Below are 17564 nucleotides of genomic sequence, written 5' to 3' on the forward strand. Positions count from 1 at the left end.
TTATAAACCTTTGATTTGTAGACATGTCTGTCAGTAAGTCAGTCTGTCAGTCTCTTGAAAGAACGATAGGACCTAAACTATTGTTGCAGTTTGATTGGTATTCAAAATGGACAAAATCGGTTTACATTTGGACATGGCCACCATATAATGTTCGCTTTAGAAAATTACTAACGTTCATAACAGGCTTAAAAATACTAGTATTTTTAATTTTTATGAAATTATACTTAAATTTTTTTATGAACCAATATTTCATATAAATTGGCAAATTGAAATTTGCGAATTGTGTTAAGTGTTGTATATATATATTTTATTTTTTTAAAAACTAATTTTACTGATTCGATAAAATTCATTTTGATTTCGATACATATTTAAAACGAAATTTTTATCACATTGGATCATAATATCATGTATAACAATATTATGATAAATACAAAAATATCATGATGTTTTGACGGTATTTAATCATATGATATTTTAAAATTGTTACAATAACGATAATATGTTTAGACTACAATCATAATTTTAATCATAATATGTTGCTCTTAGAACATGGTTATTACAACCATGTTTTTTCTCAGCGTGCTCTTACAGATAATTATATCATTGTCAATAAATCGTTTAAAAACCAAAAATAAAAAAGTATTATTTTTCATTTAAAAAAAGTTAGTGTTCACCGAACTTTGAAAACCGAACAAAGTTCGGGTTCGGCCGAACTTTCAAATTTACCGAAGTTCGGGTTCGGTGTTCGGCACCGAACAAAATTTTGAGTTCGGTCGGACTCTAGTTATAATATTAGTCAGGAGTATGTTTTAAGGATCTACAAATAATTCTGTAAATTTTCTTTTTAAAATCGGACCACATTCGACCCAATGCCCATATAAGGCCCATTCCAGAAAATTGTTTTTATGTTTATATTAGTCTTAAAAACTAACGACCGCATATTAAAAATGCATTTTCACAATAAACCGAATTATTCGACTGCAGCAAACCGGGTTTTTTCTAACATTCGAAAACTCCGTAGCAAAAAACCGGTCGAAGAAAACTGGGTAGTTCTCCTTAGTGAGAAGTATACTATGCGTTTTAAACAAGAATGATAAGCACCTTGATTCTAAACTTCTATAATATGAATAAAAAAAGTAATTTTGTTTTGGTGTTTCATGAAATAAAAAATATTCTTTTAAAGATGTTTCAAAAAATCTATTATTTTGAACAACAGAAAAATAATTGTTTGCAAATTTATACGTACAATAAACTTTTAGTAAAAATATGAACTATTGTAAATATTGTATTTTCAGTTTAGTTTTTGAGTAAATAATTAAAACAAATAAAAATAAGTCTATTATTTTGCACAGCACTGTATATGTACAAGATCCGTCACAGCCGAATATATAACTCTTATATTAATTTGAATTCATCTTGGTTTAATGTCGGAGAGTTTATTATATGAGACATATGACGTATACAACTCATACAATTCTTATAATTTCTAATCTATATATAAACAATTTTAACGTTACTGACTGACTGATTCAACATCGCACAGCCTAAACGGTTGAAGCTAAAGAGCTAAGTTTCTCCCTCCACACTTTTACAAAAAAAAATATAGTAAATTTTCTAATTGATTTTATGCTACATTTTTAATAATAATATCCAGCAAAAATTGTATTAGTTCCACAACTAGTTATAGAACGCATGATTATAGCCTGTACTCGTTCTACTTTGGCGTTGAGAACAATGATTTTTGTTCGAACTGGTTCTGAGGAAGCATTATGGAGTCGACACTCATTCTTTGGAACGGTTCTGGAACTAGTTCTTTAATCAATGATTTTTGTTCGAATTTGTCAACCTCAGAACTAGTTCTAGGGAAGCTTTAGAGAACGTATACGCTTATTTAATTTAAAAACAGTTATTTTTTCAGCGGATTAGCACCAATTTTGAGAAACTGTTAAGGAATTATTAATATTGTACAAATTTTGTTAAGAAAACTTACATACCAATGTCTTATAATCTTAATATTCATGATCATTCAGCCACACGTATATCAAAAATTGTTTGTACAGGATATACAAAACCAGCAGCTAACTTTCCATTCTCTCGGTACAATTCACTGGGGAATATTTTTAAAGCCTTATAATTCAGTTGTATGCAGAAATATACATATGAATGCATTTTATATTTCGATAAAAATAAGTTTAAAAAATTTTAATTTTTTGATTCCAAGAAGTTGTTTCGGAACTAGTACGCATTCCATTGAACTAGTGTAGTATCAATATATAACTAGTGTCAAAAAACTAGTTCCTTAAAACTCTTTAGAAGTATTTTAGAACCAAAACAATGTTCCGAAGTTCCAACGTTGTTGTTTAAGAATCTGAATTGGTTCTATTTGCACTCGTTCTAGAACTAGTTGTTTTTAGAACAAGTTCTGAAATTTTTCCTGGGCAGTAAAGTTAAAATTATGTCAAAGATTTTTTCACAGAAAGAATTTTATGGAACTTAAGAAAATAACCGGATTTTAAGTTATGACCCTATTGCAGCAAATGTGTTTAGATTTGTATATACAAATTATAAATATGTAGATGCATATGTATGTCAGTGTCTGCTAAAATCGTTATAAAAGTTCAATTTGCTTCCCCATTGTTTTAGTTGTTTATGATTTAAGATTATAATACTAGAGCAGTTGACAGATAATATTAGCGGAAGATTTCGTTTAAGTTTTTTTTTATAGATGAATATGATATATTTGATTATATTTGACAACAAGAAGCAAATAAATTAAAATAAAAATAAAAAAGAAATACATTTTAAAAAAAGAATGCAACGTATGCATTATTACACTAGTGCACAGAAAAAGATTTCAATTAAAATTCTCTTAAAAAGCTGTAGGAAATGTGATTCATTATCCGATAATTGAATATTCGATTGACCAAATATTATTTGCTAAAATAATTTACATAAATTTTGATATGTCAAATAATATAAATATAAATATGTGCTAAATTAACATTCACTGCTGTAATTGTCTCAATTTCAGAGGCAGACCGTAAATATGGAATTTTTTTTATTACTTTTATCCATTAAAATATTAAAAAAATATTTTTATTTCAATAAACCATAAAAGTAATATTTAATAGAAAACAAATAAAATACTATAAGTATACATAATAGTAATAGTATATTTAAATTTTCAAAAAAGTAAAAATACTAAACAAATTAAAGTTTGATATCTACTTAGTCTAAATTTTTTTAATTATAATTACCACCTGTGACTCTATCAAAAATTTCGTTTAGAGGACAATGCACTAAGGAATATAAGTTTTATCCGACTAAGCTCTGAAGCCATTTTTTCAAAACGAAATAAACAATAAAAAAATTTTATTTGGCTTTAAATAAGGAGACTATAGGCTATTCAAATTTATTTTTTTTTTAATTGGTTACTTAGATTTGAAATTATAAACGATTTAAAATTTTTCGATTTTGGTGGGTTCAATCTTTATAAGTGATAAAATGGTAAGACAGGTGGTTGTAGTTTGGATAGTTGTATTAAAAATATTAAAAAGTTTATTTATATATTTGTATAAATACAATTTAATAAATACAAATTAACAACTTAATTTCAAAACTACAACAAGCTGTGAGTAATTTAATCAAACATTTCTATTATTATATAAATAGAAATGTTCAAACAACACAATGCAAATCTTTGGCTCATTTTTTTTCTAAATTAATCGAAAGAATTTCATTCTTCTTCCGTTGTTCATTCAAAGTCAGACAAATTTATTTATTTCTTTTCTTTCTTTACTCTTACCTCCAGCTTTGAACACGTACGAAGAGGAATATTTTTTGTTCATGTAGGATGTGTACAATAATTTCAATTAAATCTAAAACAAATTTCTATTTTAAAGAATTTCAATAACGACAAAAACTAAAACATGCAAACTATATGTTGTGTAGAAAATATTTTATATTAATGGCGACAATTCTTGAGTTACAATAAATTTATATATAACAATTAAAATTTTTCCTTGTAAAACTCAAGTTTGTAGTCGATCACATAGTATGTAACAGGATACAAAGCCCACAAAGTTGCAATTTTAATTTGAATCGACTATGTAAGAGCAAAGCATTTTAGGGTTTAGTAATTTTAACTCGTTGATAGTTTATTTATTAATAATAATGTTTCTCCGAATTAATGGCCATAAAATCCAATTATATGCAAGAAAAATTATATGAAAAAAACATCATTAGGATGGCATCACAAAATATTTTAAAATTCAACAGTAGTTTTGGCAAAAAGTAAAAGTATATATAAATAAATACATATTATGTATTTGAATCTAGTTTCAATTGTAAATTGGAATATTACAATAAACACAATTTATTTATGTGTACCATCTTAATAAGCTTAATGTAAAGACAAATTTATTAAATTATATGATCTTCAAGTTGCTTGTCTGCAAGCATTTACTGCATATGTACTTATTAAGTTGGTTTATAGAATTGTATGGCATATACATACAAACATATTTAATCATTTGTATGTATTTATATAAATATGAATATTTCTTATTAACATTAATTCAAATTGTTCTTTTAGCTATTTTTCATAAATTAAAAAATTTATATGAGAATAAAATATTTAACCAAACATTCTTTATTTCACCATCACAGCAAAACAAAAGCTTTAAAGACTACAGTCAAATATTTTAGAAGACGAGATGATAAACTTTTCACCTCTAAAAATCTTTAAATAAATTTGTTTCGTAGTTGGAAATAAAAAGAGTTCATTTGGAAAGTCTCAAGATTACGAAATGAACGATTTTAGAATTAACAAGTATAGACGGGTATGGCCGACCATATGGTACCCTACACCAGTGACTATGTTAAAATTTTGGATTTTTTCGTTCTTGGGTCATAAGAAGAGTATGTACCAAATTTCATCAAATTTGTTTGAAAACTTGCAAAGGTTTACATGGACACACATACGGTAGAACAGATGGACATAAATACATACATATGCAGTTTAATCGTATCAGAAAGTGGGTGTAGGACTAATATTTTTGAGTGTTACAAACATCAACAAACAATAATACCATCCCCACTGTAGTGGTGTAGGGTATAAAAATAAAATTTTAATGCACAGAATGATTTTCACATTCGATTAGATAGACAAGGTCTTGTTGCTACGATATCAAAGGTGCTTTCAATAATATCATGTCCTCTCTCAGATGGGACTTGAAAGATTTGCTGTGGGTTTTGTTGAGTAATCGTTAAGATTATCTCAAAGACTGTCATAGAGTACGAATGTACTTTTTAAATCTCAAAAATTTACTTCTTCTTGAGAAGATTATGAGATTATGAAACCAACTCTAACTAACTCTAACTGGACTAACTAGAGTAAACTTCTATGCTAAGCAAATGGTAATGTGTTCTGACAAATGTAACATCTATTTCAGCCCAATTCTAGAAATTCTCCCAAACCTCTAAGGTTTTCTTTTTTCTGTTCTTTTTTTATGGATTCCATTCAGTTTCATTGAAGAATTTGGCGTTAAATTCCCTTTAGAATCAATGATAATTGTGGTATTCTTCAAAAAAAAAATATCAGCAATTAAGGGGAACGAATTTTCCTACGTACAATAGACTACTAAATAGGTTTATATTCGACATCAAAACATGTTCACGAATTTTTATATTTAATTATATTTTAGAGTGTTTCAATAAAATTTCAAAAAGTTTTGAATTCATTTTAGAGTTTTTTCAATAAACAATTATAGATTTATTAATTGAACTTGAATAAGACCATATCGAGCCCATAAATTTTCTTTTAAAATATATGGTTGTTAATTAGTAAATTTAAACAAGTTATTAATATCGAAAACAAATAATTTTTGTAGAACTTTATCATACATACATGCTTAATTTTGAAAGATTTACTTACTATAAAGTTTATAATATAAACAGATTTTCTGCATGAGAGGTGGGTCAAAACTTAACCAATCTTAAAACAAAGCAGGTTGAGGAATTTTCCTTCGTATAAATTTAAAATTGATAATACATTTTTCTCAAATATCGTCACCTGAAACGCAAACGGCTCTAACTAACCAAAAATTCAAAATCGATTTTATATAGTAGTTTAGTTTTAGTAGTTTTTTGCTTCTCCTGAAAAATTTGAAAAATGTTAAATAGGGGCGTTTACGTTTTAGGTGACTATATGTTAAATTACTTAAAAAATGTACGGTTGTAGCAAACTTTTAAAATATATTAAAATATTTAGATTCTTATGTTATCAGGCGTCAGAATATAAATTTTGAAGTTAATAAATTGATATTTCTTAAGCACGAGTATATTCCATTTCAGACGAATATTCGTTCCAAAACATTCTTTGATTCCCCACAATTTCAAGCGCTAAACTAAAAGAACATACATACATATATTTCACAAAACATAAAAAATAAACTTACCGTTTGCCTTTAAAAGCCAGCAGATACTTTTTGTTTGATGGAAAATGCATGGACGATGCCAGACCTGTAGAACCGGCGCGTAACGGAAATTGCTTGTGAAACAATGGAATGCTTATATCGAAACCTGGTCGCATCTGTTGTACACTCATGCTGGCCTTAGCTAAAATCGCTTCGCCCGTATCGAAACCAAGCGAATGTTCAACGTAGTCGGGCCAAGTGCCCGAGTACAAATTAAATATAACATGATTACGACCATTGTTCCAATGAGGTAGACGAGCCAAACGAGACGGTACATTACGCACGTAATCCTCTGATAGCGAATCGCGATCCAAAGTATCGATGCCTAACACGAAAAGACAAGCCCGTTCCGGGTCTGGCGTATAATAGCGTGACTCTTGTATGGCGGTAATGATCTTTTGGTAATTGGGTGAAATTGGCGGAGCAGCACCCAGTGAATTAAGCGGTTCGGGTGGATAGACATAAATGAGAAACTCATTGTAGCATTTGCTAAAATCGAAACATGTCTCCATGCGACAGGAGCGTGCTGACAACGATGTTGCTATTGCATTCGCAGGTGCTTGTTCACCAGATGCTGGCAAGTTTTCTGCTCCCGTTCGTGATTTAGAGATTGTTTCTGCCATTTCTGGACCAATAGAACTTAAATAGTCATTTACCGCCTCATTTGAAAGATAACTAGGCAAATGATCCAGAGACTCGCTGTCACCTTCGATTGAAGGCGAAGATGAAGAGCCGCGACGACGATGTGCTGCATTTTTCAGCCGGTAACCACCAAAATAACAGTACGCCAGAAATGCGCAGGATACAAACACAAGTATGTAACGTTTTTTAGCTTGCATTTTGTTCTTTTTTAATTTATTTTAATTATTTTATTTAAATTCTTTCTACACTTTAGTTGTTATTATTATGTTTTCTTTTTACGTTTATATTTGGTTTTGTTGTTGCACAGTTGTTCTAAATTAAGTGAGTTGTTGTGTTTTTGTTTGTATGTTTGTAGGTGAGTGGTATTAAAAAGGTAAAGTTTCGATTCGTAATTGCTGTAGTAGGAGTAGCAGCTACAGAGTCAGTCGTTATATATTTTTGAGGAGTAATAGTTGTAAAAATAGTTGTAGTGGTTGTAGGGTGGCGGTGAGGAGGTGCCAGTGAAGGTGGGACGAGTGCACATTAACACGGTTTTGAAGGGTTAACAACTATTTGTCACTGCTGTGTATGCGACAGGAGCCTGTCATTGGTTTGATTATGTTTTATTCTTGTTTTTTTTTTTTTTTTCTTTTATTATAATTATTTTTGTTAAAACTATATCATTTATTTCGTTTTTTTCTGAATATTTTTTTGTGAATAATTTATATTTTACTACTTGCATCTAAGGGATGCCAAACATTTTGTGGCATCCGTAATATTTTCCAGCAATCAAAGAAAAGCAGGAAACTTCGGAAACATAGTTGCTGTGTTTTTTTGTATCTATTCCAAATATTGCACATTTTTCAATTAGATTTTTGTTTTTGTATTTAATTTTCCCAAGGAAAAATAACATTGATGCAGCTCCACCACTGAATAAATTTTTCTTTGGTTTTTTTCGCTTTCCTTAGCAGAAGAAGAAATTTCTATACTTTCGAAACATCTTCTTCTTCTGGTCGTTTAGTGGCGGCAGCAGCACTGGGGGCGTTAGCCCATAAACACAGATTTATTTTCTAACACTCTACTGAATGTTTGCTTCTTTTCAATTAAAAACATTTGATTCTGAATTTCTTTTCACATAATTAATCATGAATTTTATTCAGTTTGAGTAAATTCTAACTTAAATTGATTCCACTTTTTATTTTTTTACTTTTTTTCACAAATCACAAGCAAAACGACCGAATTTTAATAAACGAATAAAACAGAGAGCAGAACAAGAGCGTGAGAGTATTTGACAGTTGTCAATAAACTGTCAAGTAAAAAATAAGTACATAGTGATGCCATACTAATACAACTCGGGGATTTATGGGATTCTTGACATTGGAAAATTGCATTGAACATGCGCTATGAGAAATTGTTATTAACGCTACGGACATCTATTTGTCAAAACAAACCGATTTATTAATTAAATAGTTGTTGCTGGTTTTTTATAGCACTATACACTGTGTCATTGATAGACTTTGTTGCTTTTTTTGCACACTAGATGCCGCAGTATATTAAAAAAAATATTTTTTTATTTTTTCAAATTGAATTCATTTCTTTTGAAGAATAAATAGGTATACATTATAAATAACCGAATGTTTAATTATGCCAACTTTAAAAGCGAACAACATTGGCACTCTATATTGTCGAAATATGTGTAAATTTTGATTTTCTAAAAAAGCGCGCTACCGTACGAACTCAATGCTAAATAACATTTCGCTTAGAAGTCTTATGTGCAACTAACTCGTTCTAGTAGCAATTTTCGTTTCCCAATTGTAAATCAGACATTTCAATCCCAAATTCCATGCAACTTATTCCCATAAGGATTGGTATTGTTTTATCACTCTGCTTTTACTCCTATTTGATTGTTTTGTTTCGTACATTCGACATACATACATACATACTACATATTTTCTTATCAGTTGTTTTACCTTGTTGTAGAAGAAAGTGTTTGTTGTTATTTGTTTTTGTTTACGTTATTAAACTGTCAAGTAAAAAAGAAAACGGTGTTGCCACACTCAATACCATTGTGAGTTTTACTGGAAAATTGTATTGAACATGCGCTATAATAAATTGTTAACACTACTGACATCTATTTGTCAAAACATTAAGGATTTATACATAAAATAATTGCGGTCTTTTCGTAACCAATTTTATTTATAACTAGCTTATTACCCGCTACTTTGTTAGCGAGGGTTTTTATAGAATGAGAAATATGTTGGCTCTTCATTTAGCAAGGAAAAAATAATATGTATTACAAAGATTACAAATTTTTAAATATTGGTAATTCCCTAATTTGAAGAAATGATGATTGTATATGTGTACTCAATTTTAAGTACTTAAAAGTCCACTTTTATAGATTCTCATTTACGCCGTGCTCTATATGCTTAATTTCATGTTTTTAGGTTGAATTTTATAGAAAACTCAAAAAATACCAATCGAAGGACGAAAAAGTGCCAAAAAGTTCACTTTTATAGATTCTCATTAACTAAGGCCTCTGCATGCTTAATTTCATGTTTCTAGGTTTAATTTTATGGAAAACTCAAAAAGTACGAGTCGAAGTACGATAAAGTACCAAAAAGTCCCCTTTTATAGATTCTAATTTACTCCAGGCTCTACATGCTTAATTTTATGTTTCTAGGTTAAATTTTATAAAAAACTGAAAAAAGTACCAGTCGAAGAATGAAAAAGTACAAAAAAGTCTCCTTTTATAGATTCTTATTTACTCCGGGCTCTACATGCTTAATTTCATGTTTCTATGTTCAATTTTATAGAAAAATCAAAAAGTACCAATCGAAGAACAAAAAAGTACCAAAAAGGTCCTCTTTTATAGTTTCCAATTTACTCCGGGCTCTATATGCTTAATTTCATGTTTCTAGGTTCAATTTTATAGAAAAATCAAAAAGTTCCAGTCGAAGAACGAAAAAGTACCAAAAAGTCCCCTTATATATTCCCATTAACTAAGGGCTCTGCATGCTTAATTTCATGTTTCTAGGTTAAATTTTATAGAAAAATCAAAAAGTACCAGTCGAAGAACGAAAAAGTACCAAAAAGTCCCCTTATATATTCCCATTAACTAAGGGCTCTGCATGCTTAATTTCATGTTTCTAGGTTTAATTTGATAGAAAACTCAAAAAGTACCAGTCGAAGGACGAAAAAGTACCAAAAAGTCCCCTATTATAGATTCTCATTCACTCTGGGCTCTACATGCTTAAATTCATGTTTCTAGGTTAAATTTTATAGAAAACTCAAAAAGTACCAGTCGAAAGACGAAAAAGTTCCAAAAAGTCCCCTTTTATAGATTCTCATTTACTAAGGGCTCTACATGCTTAATTTCATGTTTCTAGGTTAAATTTTATAGAAAACTCAAAAAGTACCAGTTGAAGGATGAAAAAGTACCAAAAAGTCCCCTTTTATAGATTCTCATTTACTAAGGGCTCTACATGCTTAATTTCATGTTTCTAGGTTAAATTTTATAGAAAACTCAAAAAGTACCAGTGGAAGGACGAAAAAGTATCAAAAAGTCCCCTTTTATAGATTCTCATTTACTAAGGGCTCTACATGCTTAATTTTATGTTTCTAGGTTAAATTTTATAGAAAACTCAAAAAGTACCAGTCGAAAGACGAAAAAGTCCCCTTTTATAGATTCTCATTTACTAAGGGCTCTACATGCTTAATTTCATGTTTCTAGGTTAAATTTTATAGAAAACTCAAAAAGTACCAGTCGAAGGACGAAAAAGTACAAAAAAGTCCCCTATTATAGATTCTCATTTACTCTGGGCTCTACATGCTTAATTTCATGTTTGTAATTTAAATTTTATAGAAAACTCAAAAAGTACCAGTCGAAGGACGAAAAAGTACCAAAAAGTCCCCTATTATAGATACTCATTTACTCCGGGCTCTACATGCTTAAATTCATGTTTCTAGGTTAAATTTTATAGAAAACTCAAAAAGTACCAGTCGAAAGACGAAAATGTTCCAAAAAGTCCCCTTTTATAGATTCTCATTTACTCCGGGCTACATGCTTAATTTCATGTTTCTAGGTTAAATTTTATAGAAAACTCAAAAAGTATCGGTCGAAAGACGAAAAAGTTCCAAAAAGTCCCCTTTTATAGATTCTCATTTACTAAGGGCTCTACATGCTTAATTTCATGTTTCTAGGTTAAATTTTATAGAAAACTCAAAAAGTACCAGTCGAAGGACGAAAAAGTACCAAAAAGTCCCCTATTATAGATTCTCATTTACTCTGGGCTCTACATGCTTAAATTCATGTTTCTAGGTTAAATTTTATAGAAAACTCAAAAAGTACCAGTCGAAAGACGAAAAAGTTCCAAAAAGTCCCCTTTTATAGATTCTCATTTACTCCGGGCTCTACATGCTTAATTTCATGTTTCTAGGTTAAATTTTATAGAAAACTCACAAAGTATCAGTCGAAAGACGAAAAAGTACCAAAAAGTCCCCTTTTATAGATTCTCATTTACTAAGGGCTCTACATGCTTAATTTCATGTTTCTAGGTTAAATTTTATAGAAAACTCAAAAAGTACCAGTCGAAGGATGAAAAAGTACCAAAAAGTCCCCTTTTATAGATTCTCGTTTACTAAGGGCTCTACATGCTTAATTTCATGTTTCTAGGTTAAATTTTATAGAAAACTCAAAAAGTACCAGTCGAAAGACGAAAAAGTACCAAATAGTCCCCTTTTATAGATTCTCATTTACTAAGGGCTCTACATGCTTAATTTTATGTTTCTAGGTTAAATTTTATAGAAAACTCAAAAAGTACCAGTCGAAGGACGAAAAAGTACCAAAAAGTCCCCTTTTATAGATTCTCATTAACTAAGGCCTCCGCATGCTTAATTTCATGTTTCTAGGTTAAATTTTATAGAAAACTCAAAAAGTACCAGTCGAAGGACGAAAAAGTACCAAAAAGTCCCTTTTATAGATTCTCATTTACTCCGGGCTCTACATGCTTAATTTCATGTTTTTAGGTTAAATTTTATAGAAAACTCAAAAAGTACCAGTCGAAGGACGAAAAAGTACCAAAAAGTCCCCTATTATAGATTCTCATTTACTCTGGGCTCTACATGCTTAAATTCATGTTTCTAGGTTAAATTTTATAGAAAACTCAAAAAGTACCAGTCGAAAGACGAAAAAGTTCCAAAAAGTCCCCTTTTATAGATTCTCATTTACTAAGGGCTCTACATGCTTAATTTCATGTTTCTAGGTTAAATTTTATAGAAAACTCAAAAAGTACCAGTCGAAGGACGAAAAAGTACCAAAAAGTCCCCTATTATAGATTCTCATTTACTCTGGGCTCTACATGCTTAATTTCATGTTTGTAGATTAAATTTTATAGAAAACTCAAAAAGTACCAGTCGAAGGACGAAAAAGTACCAAAAAGTCCCTTATTATAGATTCTCATTTACTCTGGACTCTACATGCTTAAATTCATGTTTCTAGGTTAAATTTTATAGAAAACTCAAAAAGTACCAGTCGAAAGACGAAAATGTTCCAAAAAGTCCCCTTTTATAGATTCTCATTTACTCCGGGCTACATGCTTAATTTCATGTTTCTAGGTTAAATTTTATAGAAAACTCAAAAAGTATCAGTCGAAAGACGAAAAAGTACCAAAAAGGTCCCCTTTTATAGATTCTCATTTACTAAGGGCTCTACATGCTTAATTTCATGTTTCTAGGTTAAATTTTATAGAAAACTCAAAAAGTACCAGTCGAAGGACGAAAAAGTACCAAAAAGTCCCCTTTTATAGATTCTCATTTACTAAGTGCTCTACATGCTTAATTTCATGTTTCTAGGTTAAATTTTATAGAAAACTCAAAAAGTACCAGTCGAAAAACGAAAAAGTACCAAAAAGTCCCCTTTTATAGATTCTCATTTACTAAGGGCTCTACATGCTTAATTTCATGTTTCTAGGTTAAATTTTATAGAAAACTCAAAAAGTACCAGTCGAAAGACGAAAAAGTACCAAATAGTCCCCTTTTATAGATTCTCATTTACTAAGGGCTCTACATGCTTAATTTTATGTTTCTAGGTTAAATTTTATAGAAAACTCAAAAAGTACCAGTCGAAGGACGAAAAAGTACCAAAAAGTCCCCTTTTATAGATTCTCATTAACTAAGGCCTCCGCATGCTTAATTTCATGTTTCTAGGTTAAATTTTATAGAAAACTCAAAAAGTACCAGTGGAAGGACGAAAAAGTACCAAAAATTCCCCTTTTATAGATTCTCATTAACTAAGGCCTCCGCATGCTTAATTTCATGTTTCTAGGTTAAATTTTATAGAAAACTCAAAAAGTACCAGTCGAAGGACGAAAAAGTACCAAATAGTCCCCTTTTATAGATTCTCATTTACTCCGGGCTCTACATGCTTAATTTCATGTTTCTAGGTTAAATTTTACAGAAAACTCAAAAAGTACCAGTCGAAGGACGAAAAAGTACCAAAAAGTCCCCTTTTATAGATTCTCATTTACTCCGGTCTCTACATGTTTAATTTCATGTTTCTAGGTTCAATATTATAGAAAATTCAAAAAGTACCTTTTGAAGAACGAAAAAGTACCAAAAAGTCCCATTTTATAGATTCTCATTTACTCCGAGCTCTACATGCTTAATTTCATGTTTCTAGGTTTAATTTTAAAGAAAACTCAAAAAAGTACCTGTGTAGAACGAAAAAGTAGCGAAAAGTCCCTTTATTATTAATTTCATGTTTCTATTTCAATATCATAGAAAACTCAAAAAGGACCAGTTGGAGAATGAAAAGTACCAAAAAATATCACTTGGTACCGGGGTTCCAAATAACACCCCATTAGGATATGTAGTGTTTTTAAATTTAAAAATTTTATCTAAATTCGATCATTGTGGTTGAATAAAATCAAATTTCCCATTTTTACCCCTTTTGGTACTTTTTTCCTCCCCATTAACGAAATAAAAATTCTATTCCAAAAAGTTGCAACATCGTAGTGGGAGCCCCTTATTATGTATTCATATGTATAAGTTAATAAACCAAAAACAATGTTTTATGAAAAAAGTACCAAAAATAGGTACAATTTTAACCCCTTAAACGTCCGAATATCCAAAAAGTACTAAATTCATATTTTTATTTTTTCGTTAAGTTATGAAGGAGTCAAAAATATTTTTTGAATGTGCACTGGTTTAAAAGATACATGGGGTGCGAAAAAAGTACCAAAATACAGTTTTTACCCGTTTATTCCCTAAAGGGGCCGAATTTTAAAAAAGTACCAGACACCTGTCCGTTTATTTTTTAAATGAACGGCGATAAGCTTTAAACTGTTTTTGTATCTTTTCTAGTTTAGGAGATATAAGGTTACCGAATTTACCCGTTTTTACCCTTTTTTACCCCCTAAACATTCGAATTTCCAAAAATCCCGTCTTAGTGGATCTATTTGGCGGGAGACCAACCTCCTGTCCAAATTTCAGCTCTTTAGCTTCAACCGTTTAGGCTGTGCGATGATGAATCAGTCAGTGAATCAGTCAGTCAGTCAGTCAGTCAGTAACGTTAGAATTTTATATATATAGATTCCTATATTCTTTTTTCGTTTAAAAAATATAACAATTGATTAACGAGTTTTTTTTAATGAATAAAAAACAAAATAAAGGAAAAGACCCACGACAAAAAAGTCCAAAAAGGGGGAAGTGGAAAACATTTCGACGTGATGAATAAAAAATCGTGCTGATTAAAATATTAAATTCAACACGAATTATGTTATGCCAAAATTTGCATGGTCATGGTTTATGTCTGTATTGTTTTATGGTTTGTGTCATCATATATCACTAGCTCTTATTAAGGACACAAACCAATAGCATAAATTCATAGTTATGTTGGCCGAAAAGTATTGACTCAAACTTTGACCTAATTTAAAATTCTGAAAATGTTCAGTTATTTTTAGAAAACTAAAAACTATTCCAACAAAAAATTTGTCCACGGAACCCCCTAATATACATATATGTATATCATTTCTGTTATTTCCACAAAATTAATTCATTTCGTTTTCAAACAACATAGGAAAGAAACATTTTAAGTTTTTTATGTATAAAGTAATGAAATTTATGTAATGTCGAAAATTCCATTTTTCAAAATCCCGAATTCTGTGATTCGTGAGCCTTATAGAATAATAAAATTAAAGTAATAAAATAAAAAAAGGTAACATGAAAACAGCGCCATCTATATGTCAAGTTAATAGTCATCTTGTAATCTTTCTCTTACTACACTCTACTAGATGTCACTGTGTATTAAAAGATCCACAAAACACAACAACAGTGTTGCCAGAATAATTTTGACTCATGTCCCCAATCTTGAGTTCCAAGTAAAAAAAAGTAATAGAAACAGTTATGAAAACACCTCGAATGAATTATAAGGTACAAATATACTTTACCTTATAGCTTTACAACTAATTTATTTTTCATAATCATAATTATTTCTGTTTAGAACCCATCAACTGTCAGACATTTCTTTAACTAAAAATTTACTTTTTGAAATTTTTAAAATTTTATGTCAATGATTTCATACGATAAAAGGTATAAGGTACATCTTGAAAATTGGGTAAAATTTAGATTTCTGTATTATTTTTTCCACTTTTTTTGGCTCGAAATATAGACAAGTATGTTATAAAAATAAATTAGATTTTTCAATATTTCAAAATTTTACGTTTTAATATAGGAAAAAAATATAAGTTTAGGAGATTTTGCATTATATTGAAGAGAACGTTCGGGTACGAAGTTCGGCAAAAAGTAAAGTTCGGTCAATGTTCAGCGAAATTTTGACCGAGCACCGAACTTTTTATAAAATGTTTATTTATTATATTTTTACGATAGAACCTAAACCTAGGAGGTAAAGAGACAATTTCCTTAAATATTCTATATTGTTGCAGTTTGAAAATGGACAAAATCGGTTTGTATTTGAACATGGTTTCCATCTAAGGTCCGTTTTAGAAAATGATTTTACCATTCATAACAAGCTTAAAAATACTACAGTCAAACTCGCTTATAACAAACTCGGTTATTACGAACTACTTCTCAACTCGCTTATAGCGAATCTTCGGACAAAACGAACTATTTTTCAGTCTCTCAAGTACGATTTCATACAATTATTATATAACGAACTTTAAAAATTATATGTTGAAAATTTCAACTTGAAATCATAACAAACTATTCCGCTTTTGGAAAAAAAATTGCTCAGAAATATGAACAAATAAAATCAGTAGAGGTTTTTATACCCTTCACCTTCGTGAGAAGGATATATACAAGTTTGTCATTCTGTTTGTAATTTCTATAATATAATTTTCCGACCCTATAAAATATATATATATTCCGACGCATAGATAGCGGAGCCGATTAAGCAATGTCCGTCTGTCTGTCTGCTTGTTGAAATCAATTTTCTGAAGACCCCAGACATCTTTAGGATCCAAATCTTCAACAATTCTGTCAAACATGCTTTCGGGAAGTTTCCTATTTAAAATTAGCAAAATCGGTTTATAAATATCGGAGATATGAGAAAAAATCGTAAACCTCTGAAAATTTCATCAAAAATTGGAGTTTTGTTGTGCTCGTTTTTGGTTTTGTACACACTGGCTGCTTTCCTCGCCGATACTCGATTTGGAAATCGTATTGTTACTGTAACTCTAGTGACCATCGTGCCAGGTCTCCCGATTGTAATCTTTTAAATGGCCGGTGACCGGCCATGTCCGTATAGTGGTATCCTTCTTAATAAGACTAACAGACACTGCTCCTAAGTTGAAGAGTATTTTCGTCTAAAATCATCGATACCAGGAGGCTACTCCGAGGACTCTACGAAGCTCCCATATTGTTTTTGATGTCGCCGTCGCATTTATTGCCTCAATTTTGGAGGGGTCTATAAGGATGATCTCTGGACAGACTACATGTGCTAGATATGTAAGACTTGTTTGAACAAATAAATTTTTATCGAAATTTAAAAGCTATACAATAACAACAACACCTTATATTGTATTATCGCCCGATGTTCAGAAACTCAGTTTTCTGGACGTAATTCCGCAGCATTTTCCAATCAGTGTTCATGAAGGATGTTATAACCGGAATAATATCACTCTCAAGACATTTGGATCTAATTGCAGCGAAAGCCTGACAGTGGCGAAGAAAGTGCTCCAGAGATTCACTGTCCTCTCTACAAGCTATACATTATCTGAATCCTCACGTTCAATTTTGTATAGCTGTTTGTCCACTCAGAATACCTATCATACTAGCCTGAAGAGGCTGCTCGTCCTGCTATCGACTTAGCCTCCCAATTTAGAGCCATCCGTGCAACGGATTCCTTCGGATATTTGCTTTAATGTTGCCTTGACCAAGATATTCTATCTGGGATCAGTGTTTTAAAGTTTCAGACATGAATTGAGTACTTTTTGTAAGGTTTATTGTTGAAAT

The 17564-nt window shown here is 30.4% G+C and overlaps 1 protein-coding gene across 1 annotated transcript in view; it reads right to left on the reverse strand.

Annotated features, from left to right (window-relative positions):
- The window catches only part of LOC119614574 (exostosin-1), an 82592-nt gene extending 73748 nt beyond the window's left edge, over positions 1-8844 (reverse strand). Inside the window, exon 1 of the mRNA XM_037970690.1 lies at positions 6459-8844. Within this exon, the coding sequence (XP_037826618.1) occupies positions 6459-7315 (857 nt within the window). The 5' untranslated portion in view covers positions 7316-8844. The remainder of the gene's footprint in view (positions 1-6458) is intronic.
- Positions 8845-17564: the final 8720 nt, after the last annotated feature.

The sequence above is a fragment of the Lucilia sericata genome, unplaced genomic scaffold (genome assembly GCF_015586225.1).
Source record: "Lucilia sericata isolate MDLA Ls3-8-SP2 unplaced genomic scaffold, ASM1558622v1 Contig000042F_arrow, whole genome shotgun sequence".
Classification (NCBI taxonomy): domain Eukaryota; kingdom Metazoa; phylum Arthropoda; class Insecta; order Diptera; family Calliphoridae; genus Lucilia; species Lucilia sericata.